This window comes from Hippichthys cyanospilos, chromosome 6, assembly GCF_059441005.1.
Source record: "Hippichthys cyanospilos isolate Australia breed blue-spotted pipefish chromosome 6, RoL_Hcya_1.0, whole genome shotgun sequence".
In the NCBI taxonomy this organism is placed as follows: Eukaryota; Metazoa; Chordata; class Actinopteri; order Syngnathiformes; family Syngnathidae; genus Hippichthys; species Hippichthys cyanospilos.
In genome coordinates this window covers 4,321,651-4,343,440 of record NC_142374.1, presented here as the reverse complement: position 1 = coordinate 4,343,440, position 21,790 = coordinate 4,321,651, and the positions used below count along the sequence as shown (strand labels likewise).

The following is a 21,790-nucleotide window of genomic DNA, read 5'->3' as shown; positions in this document are numbered from 1 at the left end:
AAGGAGCAAAGGATCAATCTATTATAATAAACAGAAAGTGTTGTCAGAAATGTTTAACCTGATGGTAAATCTCGTGAACAGAGTTAAATGATGATATTTCAAGTCACTTTTGTATGGTTTGCTTTTACATGTGCCCTGGTGAAGGATTTTGAGCTAGGATCCAGCTGTCAAGGCACAGGCAGATGGCTTTTATTAGAGAAAAAAAAGAAACACACTCACACATGACAAAACGTTTCAGCATTTGATCCAACTTCAAATGTAAACCTCTGCATGTTTTTGGACTTTTTGGAGCACTCACACGTTTGGCCCAAGAGGGCCCACAAGTGTTTATTGTTGCAAGGTGACATCTGCTCCCCTATAATCTTAGTCATATGAATATTTTGAGCTTGTAACTGAGGTCAAATATCAGTCACAGTTATCAACCTTTCTTCATTAGTCTGGCAATGCCTGATCTTGTCAGACTGGATTGATAAATATCAATGTCAAAAGCAGATTTATTGCATGTCTATAATACTTTGTTCAATCTAATTTCAAGTGGCTCATGTGTTCCATACACCTTTTTTACATAACACTTTACTGCACACAGCAGCTTTCTTAGCCGAGAATGACCAAAAGTAACTTAACCTTAAATTTCTCTAAAATCCTAAAAAAAATGCCTGTTTAGAAATTAAAAATATAAAAACGTTTCCCAAATAAAGGCTGTCTTTGCCTGTTTAGTCTGTTGGACGAAAGCGGCCACTGTGCCTGGTTAAAGGTTAATTTGGGTGCATTTTTCAAAAATGTGAGTATAAGTCTACCCCTGGCTTTAGTAGTTACATAGATCATGACTGTTCAATTATAACACATGGTATGGCTGATTAAAATGACAAAATCGCATTACTTTTAGATGCATTCTTCATCGTATATCAAATAACATACTGTTGCGGTTATCGGGGGGAGGTTGTGGGACGCAAACAAGACAAGTGCGAGGCAATGTACACATGCGCGTACATTCAGCAAATGCTGAAACTAAAGTTGCAACAATATTATTTGAAGTTTCAATGTTTTACTTTTTGACACAGCTGAATAAGGATTTGTCGAAAAGCCCTTAAAGTCATCATTACCATCTGACACACCAAATAGCGCCAGATGGACTCTTCTTCCTGCTCATCATTTGCGCGGACATCCTCATTACTCTTCCATGGGTTGTGATCTTCAGACTCGTCCAATTGTTTGAAGTGGATGTCTTCAGAAATTATTTGCTAATCATCTTACTCGGGCTGTTCTTTACCCAAGTGGCAACTGTTGTGAGATCAGAGCATGGAAGGTTGCCATTCGCTGTTTCTTTCCCCACCTGCCGATGTCCATGCGGGCTTCGTCAAACGCACATCCAAGGGCTGAAGGAGACAAGTCAATCCGTCTTTTCCTTTTCATAATGTGTCAATGTCTGCCGGAAAAATTATCCATGCAGCCTTGTTGTTGACAACAATGATGCAAATGCTCTAAAACGAATGCATACTACTGTATATTGAATTAGAGATATATGAAATCATTTTAAGCTTTGTAAACAATACGATAGTACTTATTTTGCATTCAAATTAATGTTAGTCAAACACAGATATGTGGGAAAAATGGTCTGTTTTGTGTTATAAGTTGACCCCCCCAATGGGTGTTGAAAATTAGGGAAAAAGAACAAAACAAAATAAACTTCACTTGCACTCTTAGAAATATTGTATATAATTTTTAAATTAGTTTTTAAAATTAATAAATGTCCATGAAAGGTTATCAAATAATGAAAAAAATAATTTCTGTACTTTTAATTGCTTCAAAAGTCGCATATATGTAAAGCATGTCTTTAAAGTTCTGAGTGAATATGTGGCTGGTGTAAAGCTGACTTGGGACAGTAATCCCCAATTTGAGATTCCCAGCTATCCTCAGGAACAATCAGATGAAGTCATGTGAACAGGGCCTTGAGAAAAGCTTCTGTGCATCTCCCTGCTCTGACCTCCAATTATTTAACTGGAGTGAAGCTTCATTAGTCTCGCAGAGAAGTCCGCAAAGCATCATACCACAACAGAAACATGTTTCATCGTGCCAGGATGTGAAAAATCTCATCCCTTGATTGCAGTGAGCATGATTACTCAAGTTGGCTGCAGCGCCACCAACTGATGATTAATGTAAACAAATTGTATTTCCTGACGAGTAAATATTCCCTATAACAAGAAATAGAAGGAATGGTTAAAATGGCCTGTCCCATTTAGTTCAAATTCAAGATAAAATGTAGACCTTCATCTGAAATCTCTTTAAGTATCCCTCTCCACATAGTCTTTGAAATTCATTCTCCACTGAAAGGATGGCAGCCTCCTTTAGTCAAAGTTCCTTGTGGTTGTAAATGTCACAACACTCTCAGTCTCATCAAGCGTAAAAATGCAACTAATAATACTTTATGGGTTCTGCATATGTCAAGAGGAGTAACTTTGAGGTTTTAGAAAAACTGATCGATACTGTACTGTTGATCTCCACTAAAAAATATATATATATATATATATATATATATATATATATATATATATATATATATATATATATATATATGTGTGTGTGTGTGTGTGTGGGTGCGTGTGCATGTGCATTAGTGAAAAACAGCACGATTGGTCTTTTTTATATCGTTTGTCCGAAATACTGTTCAAACAGTTTAGCACAACGCAAAATGATTGCCTAATGGTAAAAAAGAGTAGACTGCAAAAAATAAGTGGGCAGAACCAATTCACATGCACCTCTTTGAATTGCTGAATAGAGAGTGAATAATAAATAATTTGTCTCATAATAGTAATGAACACTGGCCATGAAAAGTAAATGTTCTTACGTAGTTGTGATGAATTTGAGATCATATTTTAGTAGAGCCTTGGCATTCCAGATCATCTTCCTTTTAGTTATGGTGCTTTGTAGTGTCTGACAGTGCTCATGCAAAGCAGTTTTGTATGACTCTGAACTGTGGATAATTTTGCTCTTTCAACTGAGAGTAAATAATATGAGAATTCTAAAGACTAAGTATGGTAAGTGACAGATGTATCTTCTAAAGCACACGGTACTCTTGCCTCCCAAGAAAAAAATTACAGCTATTTCTGCTGTGCTAATTGACACTTCTTTCCATCACAAAATCTCACTTTAAAAAAGATGCCTGAGAGGTTTGTAATTGCTTCTATGTCTACGGCTTTTTGCGACAATTGAATTCCTAATATTACTTATAAATTGTCAATTTTAACGAATGTACGGAGAAAATATACACTTACATTTAACAGTTGTTACATTTAACATCATTTAGTTTTTATTAACTGCAAAAGATGTATAGATATGCAAATTTAAATATAAAAAGTGTAGGTATGAATACCCAGGTTCATTTCATCCATCCATTTTCTGTAGCTGCAGGGGACGCCCTAAAATCGTTGCCAGCTAATCACAGGACACACAGAAACAACAGCCATTCATGCACCCAATCACACTTAAGGACAATTTAGAGTGTCCAATACACCTACCATGCATGTTTTTGGAATGTGGGAGGAAGCCAGCTTAACCAGAGAGAACCCAAGTGGGCTCAGGGGGAACATGCAAACTCCACATAGGAAGGCTGGAGTCAGCTGGATTTGACCTCGGGTCTCTGATTTGTGTGGCGGATGTGCTAACCACTCTTCCACCGAGCTGCCTATCCAGGTTTCTTGATTTTATTTCTTGTTGCCTCATTGGAGAGAGATTGAGAGTAAACTGTCGATGGTCCCACAAAAGAGATAATGTTGCTTGAAAGAAGAAAACACTTCTCAGGAAATTGCCACAGATATGCCAGAGATGACAACATTCTTCCATATGCTGTTTTGCACATATTTATTGCTTTTCGGGAATGTCAAAATGGCACAATTGAATGAAAAAATGGTTCAATGAAAGCATTGAAAACCCCCTCCTTTGCTTTTCTCTTGCTTGTCAGCTTTCCAAACTATGAAAAAGGACCGCCATGTTGAAAAATTCATACACACATTTTTTGCTATATGCATGTTCACTAATAAATACTGCTCTCTGTCATGTTTAGTGACAACTGTGGACAATATTCTGCTGAAAATTGCTAACTTGTCTGTTTCAAATTTGACATGAAAGAAAGTAGCTTGCTGTCGCTGAATTGTCAATCTTGTCTTTCGACAATGACACAGATGCCTAAATAAAACTAATGGTAGTGAGTCTGCTCAGCAACCTTAACAGCGGCGCCTCCAAAGTGTGGCAGTATTTTAATTAAACTTGCATAATATATAAGCAATCTAAAAAGACACTCACTAACGATGCCTGACAAGCAGCCTTGATACCTCACGTCATCACTGAGTTCTCGATGTAACAATGAAAAGAGATAGTATACTCTACGACGGACCGGTCAACGCTTATTATTGTGGACCGGAGTTAGGGGATTTGAATATAAAGTGAGCTCACCATTAACGACAAACTAATGGGAGCCCCAGCTTACTTTTGAGGCGTCCGCCTCATTGTACAAAAAGGTACACAAATTACATTGATTAAATCAATCATATCACTCAATTACAAATGCTATTCATTTCAATACAAAACATGTATAAGATGCAAATGACTACTTACAAATTAAAACCATTGCATATGCAAACATATATCAAAGGAAAATACCTGGCACGAACGAAAATGCTATCGAGCTAAACACATACAAGGCAGCACTATATAATATGCTTAAGATAAGAACCAACTTTAGCTAGCATGTTGTTGGATCAACAAACAAACTCATTTTGGGCATATTATCATAAATGACAACATTCTAATAATGCAAGTACAACATACAGACATGTGGCCAGATTTCAGAGACAGAACAACGCGTGTGTGACCAACTAGTGACTCCACAGAAGCCACACCGTCCTTCCTCACTACAAACTGTAATATCAACAGTGGCCAGAGGCGGTACCAAAAACAAAGATCGAGCCAAATGAAGCACAAATGAATGAACTGTCAAAGATTAAACTAAATCAATTCCAAAACATCATTATTTTGGGTACCAGTTAATTCACGGACTTAACAAAAATAACCTCTGTGTCGTAAAAATATGCTTAAGGTTGCTTAAGAAAACAACCAACAAGCATTTATCTCAAAGGTCAGCCTTAATTTTTCAGATGCTGGCTGGAAATTGTTTTCGCGCCCCAGCTCACTTGTCCACAAATCACAGTCACCCTCAGGGTCTCATAGACATCCAGATCTATAAAACATTTGCAATAATCCATGTAACACAACTGCAAGTTTGCAGCGTTTGATGAGTAACAACCATGCTGTTGTGTTACGTAAATTTGTGTCATCGTTTTACAATGTTCCACAGGTCGCAAGGCCCATACAGCCTATATACAAGCGATACTGGAAGCCTAACATTGCTGATGATGTGCATATGAATTCTTCAGTGATTTTGAAATGAATTTTGTGTTGTTGCTTTTTTTTTTTTTACAAACACCAGACATGCAGCTATGACACAAGCCACTTGTCGTTTTATAATCAAGGATGTAAGACAATCATGGGGATTTATCAACGTGATGCCCCAAGATGTGTTTCAATCCGATCGCTTCTTTTATTGAAAGTATTGCGGTAATCCAATACATTTAACTGTAGCTGCCGTTAGCCACAACTCATGCACCTGCTCGCCAACAAGTAAATCACCGTTCCTTTGTCGGCATATGAACTAACAGCGGGGAAGAAAAAAGCATAGTGTTTGTGTTTGCTTGTCTTTCTCCTCTTCAAAATGCCTGTGTCACCTAGCATCCTGTAACAGAGCTCATGGCTGCGGGCCTTCCCGCAAGCATGAAGTTCCTCAAACTCTGCTGAGCCATCTGCAATAGGTCCCGTGAGCTTGAGTACGCACAACTTGGCTGGGCGGGCGTGCCAAACAATGAAAGTGGGATCGCGCTTCGACTGGATCGTTGTTTGGCGGGCATATGCTTGTCATAACTTGCTCAAAAGCGCAATATGGCACAACGTGTTATTGTTAGTATTCGGCATCGAGTGCTACCTTTTGAGCCTGGAAGGGGACTCCTCCCACCTGCGGTCCCTTCTGAAGGTTTCTCATTTTCCCCAGATGGGGTTTTTGAGTTTTTCCTTCCTCTTCTGGGCGCTGTGTTCAGGGGCTGACGTTATGTATTCATGATGTTCTGTATACTTTCTTGTATACTTTTTTATTTATCTGCGAATCCCTTTGAGAGTTTGGACATTCATGGCCATACAAATAAATTTGACTTGACTTGAAAAGCAGTCTAGCAATTCCTTGTGTTTAAATGAAGCTCAAAGTCTAAAATGAACATTGCAAGCAGCAATGCAAATCCACTTTGTTCAAACATGTACTGTGTATGGAGCTCAATTGTTAAGATACTTGCCAAGTTTAGTCAACTTGTCCATTGATGCGGCCATGACAGCATGTTGGCATTTATTTGTGTACAATACCTTTTTAACATAAATGATAGGAAGAGTCAAATTAAAAACGTATGTCCTCCAAAATGTTTTTGTTGATGACTGTGGCTCAGCAATGTGGCAAATTCTAGTAGTAATATTGAATAAGTCTTAATATGAAGTCCCTATTTTACTGGAAGAAGCAGGTAATGTACTGTCCAAGATTCTGTACAATTTCCCTGGGATTAAATCACTCACAGAAGATAATTACACTTTTGGAGTACGCATTGTGTCACTTTATTATGATGTATTCTGAAGACTTGAGGTACCCCCAAAAATAATGAGGCTCATGTTCGTTTGTTTGTTGCAAAAGATTTTTATAGAATGTATGACACTTATCCACAAATTGTTGGTTTTCTCTCTGCCATGCTTGTGGCCAGTCCTTCATAAATGAAGGAAAAATGCTGCTGTTGCTGTCAGCATTGAAGTGCCAATGTTTTTTTAGCTAGCTGGTCATCAAGCAGGTTACTCTGATGGGTGCTGTCAGATGGGCTATATTTGGATTTACTGTCAGTCATCTCAGACAGAAGGAGGTGGGTGGGAAATGACAAACTCTTCAGGCCTGCACAGCGTGTGTTTGTGCAGCATGTGCGTGTGTGCATGTGTGTGTGTGTGTGTGCATGTGCGTGTGTTTGCATGTGTCATTATACATGTGATTTGAAACCACTTAAGAGTATCATATATTGCAAGCATAATGGTTTGTGGAAATGTTTTCTGTATATCTGGAGGTGGTTAGCTGAAGTGATGACATCAAAACATGTAGACATCTTCACCCCATAACCACACGCGCACACACATGCCTATAAAATCTCACCATCCTTTGGAGGGAATTTAAGAGTGCTTGTGACAAGCAGAGTCTTGCAGTTGTCTAATTGGCTGCAGAAAGGAGACAAGTGAGCAAATCAAGCAAGGTTGAAGAATGTCAGCCAGAATAAACCCTCTTTCGTTTTAAAGATAAAGAACCAGACTAGCAACAAATACATTGGAGTAAGTGTCCATGTGATTTCTCCAAAGTGTTGAATATAAATACGTATATTTGTTATGCACATCTTTTAATTGATAGTATTTGAAAGGCATTTTAGTTAGCTTGCCAGAAATCATTTTAGACATGTCGGACTTATTATCCCTATAGGAGGATGACATAAATGCTGACAGGGTGAAACAGATTCAAGCACTTGAATTGGTAATTGTTGGAGCAAAGTAAAACAAACAGAATGTGTTGTACAAAATGAAAAATGACCCAAATATGAATGAATAACTAAGTATGTAAAATATATAACTAAATATAAACACGGTAAAAACAAAAGTAAACCTTTAGAAGATTAAAAAAGAACAATGAAAACAATACTGCGTCATCAGCAGCCCACTACGGTGAAAAGTACTTGGGGATCATCCCAATTTTTCCGAGTTTGTCTTCAAATATAGCAGTAATACAGCTTCAAATACCTTGACTACTAGACTGCTTTTTTCCTGTGGAATTAATATTATTATTATTATTACTACTACTGTGTAGTGTGTATGGTGTGTACAGTGTACAACTTAACTCAAACAAACAAAGCTTAACATAAACAAGGCAGCTGGTAGGAACCCTCTCGGTGTAGTGATGTGTACCTTTTTTTCATCACCCTTTTTTTATTGCTCCTCATTGATGTTTAAAGTTAAGAGAGTGTATTAAGAGTGTTGCTTGGTTGGTTAAACAATATAACAGTGGTTAACTTCCCATTTATTCTTTTATGATATATAAGACTGCATACTGAGTTAATGGCATTTTTAATGTGTCAATTTCTTTTTGAAATCAAGCATCCCAAATCTACTCAAGGTCTTATTGTTTTGAAAATGGAGCAAATTAAAGGTTGAGTAGTCATAACCTTTCTGAATATATTGTATAGAGATTGTGTATACATAAAATGTATATATACTCAGGGGTGCACGCGCACACACACACACACACACACACACACACACACACACACACACACACACATATATATATATATATATATATATATATATATATATATATATATATATATATATATATATATATATATATATATATATATATATTTCTTTTTCTTTTGCCTTTCTGTCATTTAAAAGTCTTCCTCAAAGTTCACCTAAAGGGTTGAAATTAATTGTAATTGAAGCATGCAATGAACTGCTAAACTTTACACAAATGGAGCTTGGTTCGTTTCCGAAAATTTAGAAAAACATTTTATAGTGCAGTTTGACCTTCCAGGTTGTGTCACGCAGTAGGCAGGGTGTGCCGCGTCTTTGCAGTGACGCAGCGTGGCGCAGCTGACACACATAGTGTTGAATCCTCGGGTCAGTATGTGGAATCCACTGCACTGCTCCTGCAGTTTGTTTCACTACCTAGCAAGAGGGCGATTAGCCATTGCTTCTCCATTAGCTTGTTTGTTAGCCATAAATTTTGCTACATTCACATGCTCTTTTCATGCTCGCCAAATAAAGGATGACTGAAAATCTTCAAGCTTATATCAAACGCGCTGGTTTCGTCTGCTAGTTGAGGACACGAGCGGTAAATCTTGCACCGCATTTAAGTGTGCTTCAAGCCATGGCACAACTTTTCAGGAACAAAAAAAAAGTTCAGCTCAGGCTTGCTTTTGTCATGGCTGCAGCAGGGTACGCAAATGCACGCAGTAAAGCACACAATGTTGCGCATCAGTGATTTCTGTCACGCATGCATACCTGCATACCACTTCATACCTGTATGTAATGTCTGTGTATCGGTCTGTCTATTGATCGGTCTGTGTTTGAGTGTGCATGCGTGCAAGTGTCTGTCCTGCGGAGACCCAGCCTATTCATGAGCATTCTCCATTTTCTTTCAGAAAAACAGCAAAGTTAATTTAATACCACCCAAACACATGAGACATCATTTAAAAGGCCAGGATTTCTTCTACTGGGCACATTTGAACAAAGTAGGGTGCTTTGAATGAGTCAGAAGATATAGTCCAAATCAAACGTCCATCTTAAATCGCTCGTTTCAAGCTTTGACCATAACCTTGGAGAACAGTTTTTGTTGTTAGGTTTACTATGGCCTCACCTGCTATCCTGAAACTGGATAAGAGCCAGGGGTAAAGGTTATCATCAAGATCCCCATCTCAACCTCAGTGCTGATATGTGGGATGGCATTAACAGCGTGACAGCTTCTTGACACATGTCTCGATCCTTCTTCATTAGACCCTCAGAACCTAGTTATAGTTTGTGTCCATCATCCCACTGTGTTCAGCGCACTGAGGAAGGTTTCTGTGACAAGATAATTATCGGAGCGGCTCAAAATTTTGCCCGCAGCTAAACCATTATAGTATACCAAATCAGCTCCAAGATCTGTCTGCAGTTTAGCCATGATCTACTAAGGCTGTAGATCTGAATGCCCTCTGTACCTAGAAGATATAGTGTATTAATTTTAACTGAGCCTCTAGCTATTGAGAGAGATAGGATAACAGATCACCAGCCAATAATATACTGAGCTACTAATTACACACCATAAGCAAAAGATTACTGGCAGCTTTCCATCTTAGCGATTATCTGATCTATACTTACTAACCTAACTTATTTTAGAGGAAAGCTTTACAGGCACTCGAAGATTATGAAGAGCATTGCGTAGAATTTGGTATCACTACATAACCAGCGGCCCTTTCATTAACCATGAGCTAAAAACACAAGTCCACAATGGTTTGGAAATGAAACGTTTGAGATATGTAGCTGTTGTAGTCATTCTAAAATAATTAATCCGAAATACCACTGATATGATCTTCTACAAACACCCGTGACTGAATAGTTCTGTTTCCAAATTGTTTCCCTTGCCTTTGTGTGATAATAAACTTGTCATGCCAGGATACCCGAACAGACTACATCAGCCCAAACCCTGTAACAGATAATATCACTCTTCCACAGCCCTTCTTATTTGTATAACGACCTTAAAGCTTCCTGCACCAGTCAACGTGACTGCTGTGTGTCCTCCCATTTTTTTCAAGTAAATATAAACAAAAACCCTTTCATGAAGTGACAGGGCCGAGGGCATGGAATTTTTGACTCTTAATACTGCACTTTTCGTCTCTTCATTTCACCTGCCTTGACTTCCAAAAAACATTTCCTCGCGTACATTCTGTTGACTTTTTGTGTCACTTTAATTTTCTTTCTCTGTGGCACGCACATAATTTAACTACGTCTATGTTTTTTTTTTTCCCCTAACATTCAGCGCAGTCTTTATAAAGTCATTAATTCACTGAGATTTGGCCTTGTGCCGTGGGAGTCTGGCGTTCATTTTCAGACTATTTGATAGGAGGTACGCATATTAGTGAAAGTGGTGTATTTACAATGTTTTTCTTATTTTAATATCAGTAAAATGCCTGTTTTTGGCCCCTTTATTTATTGCTGAGATAGTCTCCTGCACCCGTGAACCTCATGAGGATGAGCCGTCAAGATGATCGATGGATGAAGGATTTCTGGCTAGCTGACATTGAACAACATCATAAAGGAGGCGAAGCAGCCAAAGAGTGAGAGGTGCGACCTCAGCAAACAAGAAGTTTGACTCTTTGGTTAGAAATATTCATACCAAAAAATTCATATTTAATAAGAAATTAAATCGCCAACCTGTCAAAGATATTGGCCCTTTAACAAACTTCAAAACAGTAACAGAAAGAAGTCTTTGCCAGTATTCATGTTGTTGGCTTACTCTAGGAAATGGGCACAACTAGATCATTGAGCTCTGTCCATGGCAACAAGATGCCTTAGGATGACCATAGAAAACCAAGGCTAGCGCTTTGCACTGGAGACTTTGCACATGTGAAATTTCATAACAATTGGGCATCATTTTTTGACATTAACTAACAAGCGCCTTTTTACATTTACAATGTCCTCTTGCATAACTTGAGGTTCCACTGAAGAGCGCTACTTTTAAAACAGCTTTGAGCTGGCATTATTTGCTCCCTAATAGCTGCCTTATCGTATTTGTGTCAGTGAATTTGACATTTTCTATTATTGAGACTTATTTGCACAGATGAACGCAATTTCTCCGCCAAAAATATGTGTATTAGCCCTTTTTTTAAATAGGTGCAAATCTCACCAAAGAAAAATTCTGCCTGTTAGCCCAGAGACACATTTTGCTATTTGCGCCTGCTTTGTGAATTGTTGGTGCATTTCAGCTATATACAATGTTGCCCAACAAAAACACCAGTAGAACAATGGCATATACAGTGTTTTAATGTGCTTCCTCTCACGTACAAATGTGTTATAATTCCACACCAGAAGCAATCACTTTACCTGTTTCCAGAAGTGAAGAATCTGCAGTCATTAAGAGCATGTAATCGATTTTGCTTCCTTATCAAATTGTTCCTGAAAAGCAGAGGCTTTAGACTGCAGTTCTGATAAGTTATCTGTCATCCGCAGCCAAAATTGCAACATTCATAACCTCAAATAAATGTCAGCACCTTTTATTTCCCAAGTGTTTTAACAATGGAGCAAGTTTTTATGACGTACTTAACTTGAAAAATTACCCAGAGAAAGAGAGCGATGACAGCCACAGACAAGCCCATGACACAAAGAAAAATAATTTTATGTAATTAAAAAAAACAAAAAACATGAAATAGCATGATTAAAAGAAATAACATAACAGTTTGTCTTCATTTGTACTCAACATTCAATCTGCATTCAACAGATTCAGACTTTCAAAGGTTTTCCAGATTTTAAATGATTTTAAAGGTTTTCTGTTCACTTTCTTAACCATTTTACCATACACTCAGTATTATCCAGTGTGATTGTTAATAGGTTTTGAATGTTTTGAGGCCTTGACAGAACTTGAAAAACATGAGGAATTCAGAACGTGACAGGCCAGGAAAAACGGGAAATAGAAACAAACTGGCGTCATGAGATAGAACACGTGAAGAATTATAAAGCACACCTTGAGCATTTGCGTCTCAACGGTCCCTTAGAATAACTTAACAAAACTTTAATATGGAGAAAATGGCCACAATTAATTATTTAAGCAGCGGGGTTCATGGTGTGGCATTAGCAGCTATGGAATTTAATGATCTCATCATATTGATCATAAGTCTGTTAAAATAAATGCTAAAACTGACATTTAGTCAAAGGGAGCAGCAAGAACTGCTATGCTATACTCTTTTGTTGTAGTAACATCATTTTGAAAGTATTATCGGCACAGTTGTTTTATTTGTTATCTCTACTGATGCCATTTATTCCTGCGGATGCCAGCAGAGCAGTAATCTATCCCAGATGAAATAAAATCACAGGTGACCTTTAATAGGTATAATGGAAGGAAGAAAAAATGATGATGAAGAGAAATTTCCTGTCTTCCATAAACAAGGGGATTTTCACCATCAGGGGAAAGAAGTGGATGGTTTTGACTGGCCAAGGTCAGACTTAAACACGTCAGAGAATACATTCTAGCTCCTAAAAAGAAAACTGGAGGGAGAAACTTTCCAAAACAAATAAAAAGGCCAATAAGGCTATGGTGAAAACAATATACAAGTTTGATGATGATTGCTAATCCTAGGAGTGCCCCTTGAGCTTATTGACAGATTTCTTGGCCAATCAGCTGAGAGCAGTACTTTTTTTTTTTTTTTGACATAGCAGAGGAAGTTCTCTGTGGCAATCACACATGAGCGGCTGGAAGAGATTGAGCTAGGAGGAAAGAAAGCTTTGGGATCCTCTTACATTTAATATTAAATTTGAATTTCAAGAGTAAACTCTGCTTTTTAATCATGTTTGGTCAGCTGGTAGCTTTACTTTAGTTAGATGTCTGAGCGCCTACTCGTAGGGCAACTGCGGCTCACCGTGATCCCGACTATGTTCAGCCAGGACATGAAAACGAGTAGAGTTAACAGTACTACAGTTATTGTAAAAGGTTTAATAATTTAATACGGGTACTGCTGTATCTCATCACCCGAGGAGTGCCTGTGCCGTGTGCACTTACAGTTAACTTGTCCGTCTCGCATGTAGTAAACCATCACAGCACGTCTCTCCACATTCTAGCTTTTTTTTTCATGAAAAAAAAAATCTGTGATGCACATGCGCAAAAGGGGAGACGCGAAATAGCGAGGGGTCACGGTACTTTCACTAGTAGCTTGATGTGACGTCAGCACAATTTGCATATTGTGCCTCGTACTCACAGGAGGCAATCCATAGAAGATCCACATAAGAGGTTCGTACACAGACTTGAAGTCGTGCGTGGTGAAGTTTCATAGTCGTAGAAGTGAAAGCTGTGTTGAAAAGACTTTGCACTCACAGGCTTTAGATTTGTAATCACAATAAAATAATTTTGGTTTGTAGTCATAAGGAAAATATTAATACTTTCACCATTTAGACTCATGCTTAAAAGCTATAACTATTGGATGGTTAAACTTGCAAATGACTTTTTGAACTTACCTGATATTTTTTGATGTTACGGCCCAAACAAGTCACCAAAACATAACAAAAATATGTTTTCTGTAATGTCTATTTGGAAAAAAGGCTTTTCAATGAAAGTATGAAAATCAATCATGTTTTTTAAACACCCAATTCCTAGCTCATTTGACAAAGTTATTTATAATTTAATTAATTATTACAATTACCTTTATTTGCAGCCCTGTTCCATTGAGTTGTTTGGATTAAATGTCAATGCACATTAAAACCAAACCTGTAGAGGGTTTATCCTAACAGCTGGAGAGGGGCATTTATTTATTCATTTATTTACATTTTTTTATTTCACATTCAAACATCATGAAGCTTCCCTCTGTATACTGCGTTTTGATCAGATTTTACATCAAATTAAAAAAAAACATACATACAAGGAAAAAATTGGCCATTTACCCCAAAAATCCTGCATGAGCACAGACATGCTGAGCTCGCATGAGTAAGGCTAAATTCAGTACTAGTTCTGTAATTAACTGTATGTCTTCGAGACAGTCGTGTAATTAAACACCATACCCGTGGGCAGTCATTAACTAGGATTCTTCCTGTTTGGAACGGAGAAGTTGTTCGGCATGAGTTATCAATGTTCCTATACCTGCATGTCACAATTTTTCCTTGGGTGGCTATCATATATTTTACCTATTGCACATGACAAGTGTGTGAAGTTTACAGTACACAGTTCAAAAAAGTTGCATATGGGTTTAAAGCTAAACGATGACATCTTCAGGCCTTGATAGCTACCATAATTCCCCAAATATAAGACTCACTTTTTTCTCCAAAAATGAAGGCCGACTGTAAGAGTGTGTCCTATTAACGATAACTTAAAAATGCAATTTTTGATTCTTTTTTTTTTAATTCATCACCACTCGAGGAAGATTGATCTGTCACACTCGATCTGTCATACTTCCAATAATTACCGTAGTGGGACGAGCTAGAGGGCAGACCTAAGTTGGCTGTTAGCAGCAGGTGCCTGTTGCAGCTAACAGCAGCTGTGTTCGCTGAGGTTGTTACGGCATTATTTTCAATAAAAGAAGCGAGCAGACTGAAGCGGTGTCCAAGTCTATCCTTGTTCACACACAGGAATATTACTAAAACCGAGGAGATCATATAAAGGTTATGATGTCTCCAGCTGATTCAATTAAGAGTGGCAAGATATGGGCCCTGTGTGCATCGATTAGAGGACATGGAAAGGTATCTAGTTGACTTGTTTATTAAAAGTGGTCTTTTGGCATATACAGTACACACATTCATCAACTTGGTGGAACACGAATGCTGCAAAACTTCAAGTTTTGGAAAATGAATTAGAGCTGTGTCGCGAGGAAAAGGAAAAATGACTGTTTCGAGCGCATTCAACGTTACACTGGCGCGACGTTCACTGACCGCTCACAATGAAATCTCAAATACACTTAACCCATACAGTAAATGAATAACTTAAGGATATGAACACAAGAAAAGATTACGAATTTACAAAAGATGAGATGTATTCTGTTTTGCTATAGTTTTTACATTTTTGCCAAACTCTTGGTGCTTCTTATATACATTAACAGAAAATGCCAGAATTTGACCCTAAAATTAAGAATGCGTCCTATACACAGGGGCGTCCTTTATTTGGAGAATTACATTATTTATCACATGCAGCTAATGTATATTAGCTGTCATGATTTCTGCTTCTCATCTTATCAGTAAAAGTTAAGCCAGCGGTGGGTCTGTTGAAACCAAGAGCTGTTTTGAGCCTTCTCCATTCATCAAATCGGCTTTCCAATTTAATCTTGACATAGACCAGTGTTGGGCGTCACTTCAAAACGGTAATGCATTATTTATTACTTATTACTGCCATTTCAGAGTAATTAGTTCCATTACAATATTAAGGTATTTGAAACATGAGACATTACATTGCATTATTTTTATTTTATTTATTACTCCAACCAACATTACTGAAAATATGGATATGCCATTTAGATGTAGCTCATTACGCTCAAAGGTACGAAATACTCCCCCTCGAGACCCCTAAACTCGAGGTCGAAGAGGCATCTCTGGGCGAGAGAACAATTATTTTGTCTGTAGAGACGAAACAAAACGAAGAAAGCGGACCTTTTTCCTCTGATCCCATGGTGGTTTTGGCATTTTTTTCTGGGGGGGTCACCACCTTCAGAATAAAAATGCAATGAAATGCATTGTGTTACTCTCATTTGAACCAATTAAAATACAGTTATCCCTCCTACTTCGCGGTCTCAGATATCGCGGTCTCAGTACTTCGCGCTTTTTTCCAGGAAAAAAAAAAATAAAAAATCAAAATAAAAAATCATCTAAAAAATGTGCAAAAATGTACAAAAATTGAAAAAAAGCAAAAAAGTACATTATACAGTACTGTATTAATCAAATAACGAAGTAATATTAGTTAATAACTATGTCAAGAATTCTTCAAGCGTTACAGTTTGTGACATTTTTTATCTTATTTTGAAATGTGTGTTTTTAATTTGTCGGGTCGCGTTGCATTTCCGTTTCCTGTTTTAGGTTCTCTGTGCGTCATTCGGCTCGTTACGGTGACGTAGTGAATGACAACGTAAGCTCATATTTATAGTTTATTATCATTTATGTTGATAACGCACGCTACTGCCTGTGTTTAGTAAGCGATGAGTGTTTTATTCTGTTTATGTGTTCGTTGTAGAGGTTGCACTTTATAGTTAGTAGTTGTTGTTAGTTGTTGCTAACCCGCTAATGTCGGCTAAAAATACAGTAAATTCATAGATTAAGTGTTTATATGTTAGTTGACTGACTTTAAGATACATGAGCCAAAATAAATGTGAAATTCAACGCGATGACTTGCGTACTCTTTCACCGGAGTCTTGGTGCAGACAACCAGTCCTGAGAACACATTCTCAACAAACTAAGTAATATTAGTTATTTAATGAATATACAATAATGTTAAAAAGGATAATGTAATGTTAAATAATAGGAGAAAGGAAATAAAATAGGCAAAAAAAAAAAAAAAGGGATTGTTGTTTATGGTTACTGCGGCTATATTGGGGCGTACATAGAAATCGAGGAACTGATACCCTACTTCGCGGGTTTCAGACTTTGCGGGGGGTTGACAGCCCCCATCAACCGCGAAGTAGGGGGATCACTGTAGTGTATTACTATTTTTTTCTGTGTGTAATTCATCACTCCCAACACTGACAGACTGCATTCATGGGAGGTGGAAAGTTGGACCTCTTGCTTTGATGAAAAATGCACTCAAATGTCCCTTTGAATTGAGAAGTCTGATTGTAAAGTTGGGAAAAGAGGGTCCCAAATTCACAACATAATCTCACATAGCCATGGGATGATATCAGTTTCTGACTAAATATATATATATATATATATATATATATATATATATATATATATATATATATATATATATATATAAATATATATATATATATATATATATATATATATATATATATATATATATATATATATATATATGTAAATCAAATCAAAACAAACCTTCAGTGAGCAAAACAGGTTTTACTCACCAATAAACATATACATGAATCCTTTCTAATTCAATTCAAACTAAAATATGGACACTTAGGATCAAATAACTACAATTCTACAGTACAACAATATTTTAAAAACACTCCCTCACTCTCAGTTCTGGCCCCATAGGCACAACAATATGAAAACTTGTTAGCCATGTTACCTGTGTTAGGTAGCCGTAGCGGCAAACAAAGCAGCAAAAGGACAATGTGATTTGCTGCTGCAGCAGAGGTGGACTTGCGTATGATACTCAATGAGAACACACTACCGTTGCCCCTTAAGGCAGATAACGCGGGAGTTGGAAAAAAATATGTCACGGTTTTGACAGATTTGGATGGTTTTAAATATACATTACATTCCTATTACAATCTAAAGAGAGTGATTGATGAAAGGAAAAGTGTGAAGCTAATAGCTAATGAGGGGATTGGAAAACAAAGTTGCATGTCCTTGTTTTATAGGCTTCGTTCTGAGAACAGCAAACATATTTTTAATGAGCTGCCATAAATACAAAGACCCTACAAAGTTCAATCTAACAGGTACACAAAGGTGCCACTTTTTCAGTGTGATATTACACCTGAAGTGAGGGGCGGCTGTGCACGTGTGCTTGCTTCCATCATTTTATTTTTTTTTTTTTGCTTCCATCATTTTTGTTTAATTTATTTTATTTTTATCAGCCAGCTTACGGACAGGATTTCATGAAACAAAATTCACACATCAATAACAACTGGTCAAGCAGGAACAAGTCTGATTATAAAGCAACATCGTTTCTGAGCTCAGTTTGCTTTTGAGTGCTGACCGTCTACTTGTACTTGTACTACTACTACTACTAGTACTACTTCTACTACTACTCGGAAGCTGCGCTCAACTGTCACCAACATCCAATGTCGTTTTGCGTACGGCACTCAATTGCTCGTTTAGTCAAATATTAAAAAAAAAAAAGATGACACAGAAATATTTAAATTCACCACATTTTAAACACCTCTCATTTTCTTGTGTTTGTTCCTGCTTTTATTATGAGTGCACAGTATGTGCTAGATTGGTTTATGTGTGCATTTTATTTCTTGAAACAAGACTGTCGATGGAATGGCCAACATTGACTTCTTGGCCATGTTCTTTGTGTATTTTGTGTATCTAAGGTGTGAACGTAATGAATTTGACTGACAACAACTGCAGAAATTAAAATACTCTTTAGATAAGACTTATTTGTTCTTTAAAAATGCAATTAACATAAATAATCTGTGGCAGACCATCATAAAGTTAAGAATACTGCATTATTTCTGAAAATGGCAGAAAAATCCCAGATATCCAAATTTTTCCCGGGGGATGAACCTGTTTTCTGAGTTTTTTTATGTTACGTTCAGAAAATTATTGGTTGTAACCTGAGTCCTGAGTGTCATTTTCAGTCAATGAATGAATGGATTAAGCTGCTTAAACCATTCATTTTACAAGCATTCACGCTCCCAATCACACCTAAGGACAATTTAATATGTCCGATACCCCCGCCATGCATGTTTTTGGAGTGTGTGTGGATGCCGAAGTGCCTAGAGAGAACCCACGTGGGCTCGGGCACGCAGGAAGGCCAGAGCAAGGTGGATTTGAACTCGGGTCCCACCGAGCCGCCCATTTGTAAACAAATCAAGTAAAAGTAGTATAAATAAAAATTGATGTAAACAACTGGATTATTAAAGGAAAACAGAAGGATGGAAATGATGGAAATTTAGTAGACACCAAGAGATACATAGGGAATGAACGGTTGGCAGCACAACAAGTGTAGTAAAAGTAACTACATTTAAAGGAAGATATGTGTCCTACTTTTGTATTTAATTGGGAGTTGCATCATCTGACCTCATGTGTCATTTACAGTAGCTACTTTCTGCCCTCTGTGTGCTGTGTCTTGCACAATGAAATTCATCACAGGAATGATGGCTATTATCGCTATCATTAATCATCATATAATTCAACTGGTTCTTTTTTGTCGTTTCTGATTAGGGTGAGGACGTTTTGACTGTGATAAAAACCAAAGCTCAGTGGCCAGCATGGCAGCCACTCAATCTGTAAGTATTTCACCCTGTCACTCACACCAAACAAAGGTAAAGGCTCCTGGAACATTGGAATTACATTTAAGATTATTGCAAGATTTACAAAAGTGGAACAGTACAGATAGTTTATTAAAAAATACATTATTAAAAATGAAAAGAAGCAAGTAGTTATCTTCAAGTACCGTAATTTGATTTTTCTTTCCCTTAATTTTTTTTTCATATATTAGTTACTGCATGATTGCCATCCTGTACTTGTCTCTATCATATAAGTGTGTATAATTTTAAGATACAATCCATCTACTGTAGTTTTTACATATAATTAACCTTTTATCTAGCTACATTTATGCACTGAGTCAATGTCAATTGTTTTGATTAAATAAAAAATTAGATTTGCTTTCTTACATGTAAGCCATGTACATAAAGGAAACAAAGTATGACTAAATACACATTGTAAATTACCTTTTTCTGTTTGTTACTCACTATATATATAGTGTGAGACAGCCTCACAAACAAAACAACCTGAAGTGCAAACAGGGAAAAAAGTAAAAACACTTTACTACACTAATCTTAAAAAAAAAAAAAAATCACTTTAACATGATAACATTAATGGCATAAAAAGAATAATGATGGTGCAAAATCCGATGCACAGGGAAAGGAACGCCACCAACAAAGTAAGTTTAACTGTTGTATTCGGACCTATTTTAGAGGTCCACTCTGCACCTACCTAAATACAACGGGTGACAGCGGTGTTAATTTGTACCTGTTGGCAGTGCAGTACTTGTTAACACTTATACAGCTATTAAACATCTTAATAATTAGGTATTTTTTAAAGCTGCATAAGTAAATGAATTGACTTGATTTTCATCGTCAAAAAAAACCCCATTAAATTTTCAAGTACCATCGTAGTTGTAAAAACGCTTTTTCAATGTGTCCTAATTATTCCATCCATCGGTTTTCAAAATTGCTTGTCCCAGCTGACTTTTTCCCCCGCTACTCATTTCTCCCCAGACGAGCAGCTCCATCCGCTGAGTTCTCTGTTGACCAGACACGCCACCTGATGTCCTTTCTCACTATGCTCGGTCCCAGTCCAGACTGGAATGTGGGGCTATCAGGAGAGGACCTATGTACCAAGGACTGTGGCTGGGTCCAGCGGTTGGTCACTGACCTTATTCCTTGGGATGCCGGCACTGACAGTGGAATCACATATGAAGTACTTTTATTTCATTACAATTGTACTGACAATTACTTATACAGCTAAAAGAAAAGTGACAGGTGTTCAAAAGAGCCAGCTGTTTTATTCTCTGAAATGCAATTGTACTGGCAGGAAGTGATCTTTCTCCCAGTCCGGTGCACACATCTAGCTAAATGTCAGGAAGCACCTAACTAATCTTAACTACCCAAGCGGAGGGCGGTGATTAGACAAAGTAACAAATCACACAGGCTATGCTGGTTTAAAATAGATTAAATTAACATCAACTGAACAGTTGTTTAAAACGTCCTAATCACAGCTTTCATTGTTGTTTTCTGCGATTCGTTTTATAATTGTTTATTTACTGTACCTTACCATTATGCACTGTGCGGCTCAAGAGATGAAACTGACTCATTAGTTTGTTAAATTAAGGCTTCACTCTATGGTACAAACTAATACATTTTCTGACAGTCAATCAAACCTGGACATTACCATGTTTGTGAAAGCAATATTTTCATAGCAGTCTTGAATCTCATTTCACTTTTGCTGTTAAAAAGAATCTTACCCATTTCCAGCAATATACAGTCTTTTTTGTATCTCCTTAATTTGATAACTGAATGACTTTTAAAGTACAATTATCACCTGTGAAGCACATTTTTTCTTTCCACTTGCTATCAACTGAAAATGATAACACATGTACTAAGGGCTCTGGTACCAACCATTCAAGGCTCAGCTTGTGAACATCACACGACCAAACCCAGAAAATAGGTGAGCTGTGATTGGTTGTTACCTGAGCCACGAGCACACGTGATGTTATTTTCTGTTGACAGTAGTGCTGGGTGTCGTGTCTTAAAAGGTGTATTGCGATGTACTGCGATACAACAAAGGTGTATTGTGATACATATTGCAATAATATGGGCAATGTTTGTAAAAAAAATCTATGGCATATGATTATGACTGAGAAAAAAAACCCATAAGGAAATTATTATGAAGTATGAACTTGACAACTACACAACTAGAACAAGACAAAGCAAAAAATGGGTAGAGCGGCTGCTTGTACCAAAGTAATACCACCATGCACGTATCAAGTGCATTAATTTCCACACATACACAAAATCATCTGTTGAACAAATGTTTAGTT

At 37.3% G+C, this 21,790-nt stretch overlaps 1 protein-coding gene across 1 annotated transcript in view; it reads left to right on the top strand.

The window, feature by feature from the left end:
• The window catches only part of spon1b (spondin 1b), a 70,146-nt gene that overhangs the window by 36,983 nt on the left and 11,373 nt on the right, over positions 1–21,790 (top strand). Inside the window, exons 7-8 of the mRNA XM_088417626.1 lie at positions 19,411–19,475; positions 20,469–20,670. Of these exons, the coding sequence (XP_088273752.1) occupies positions 19,411–19,475; positions 20,469–20,670 (267 nt within the window). The remainder of the gene's footprint in view (positions 1–19,410; positions 19,476–20,468; positions 20,671–21,790) is intronic.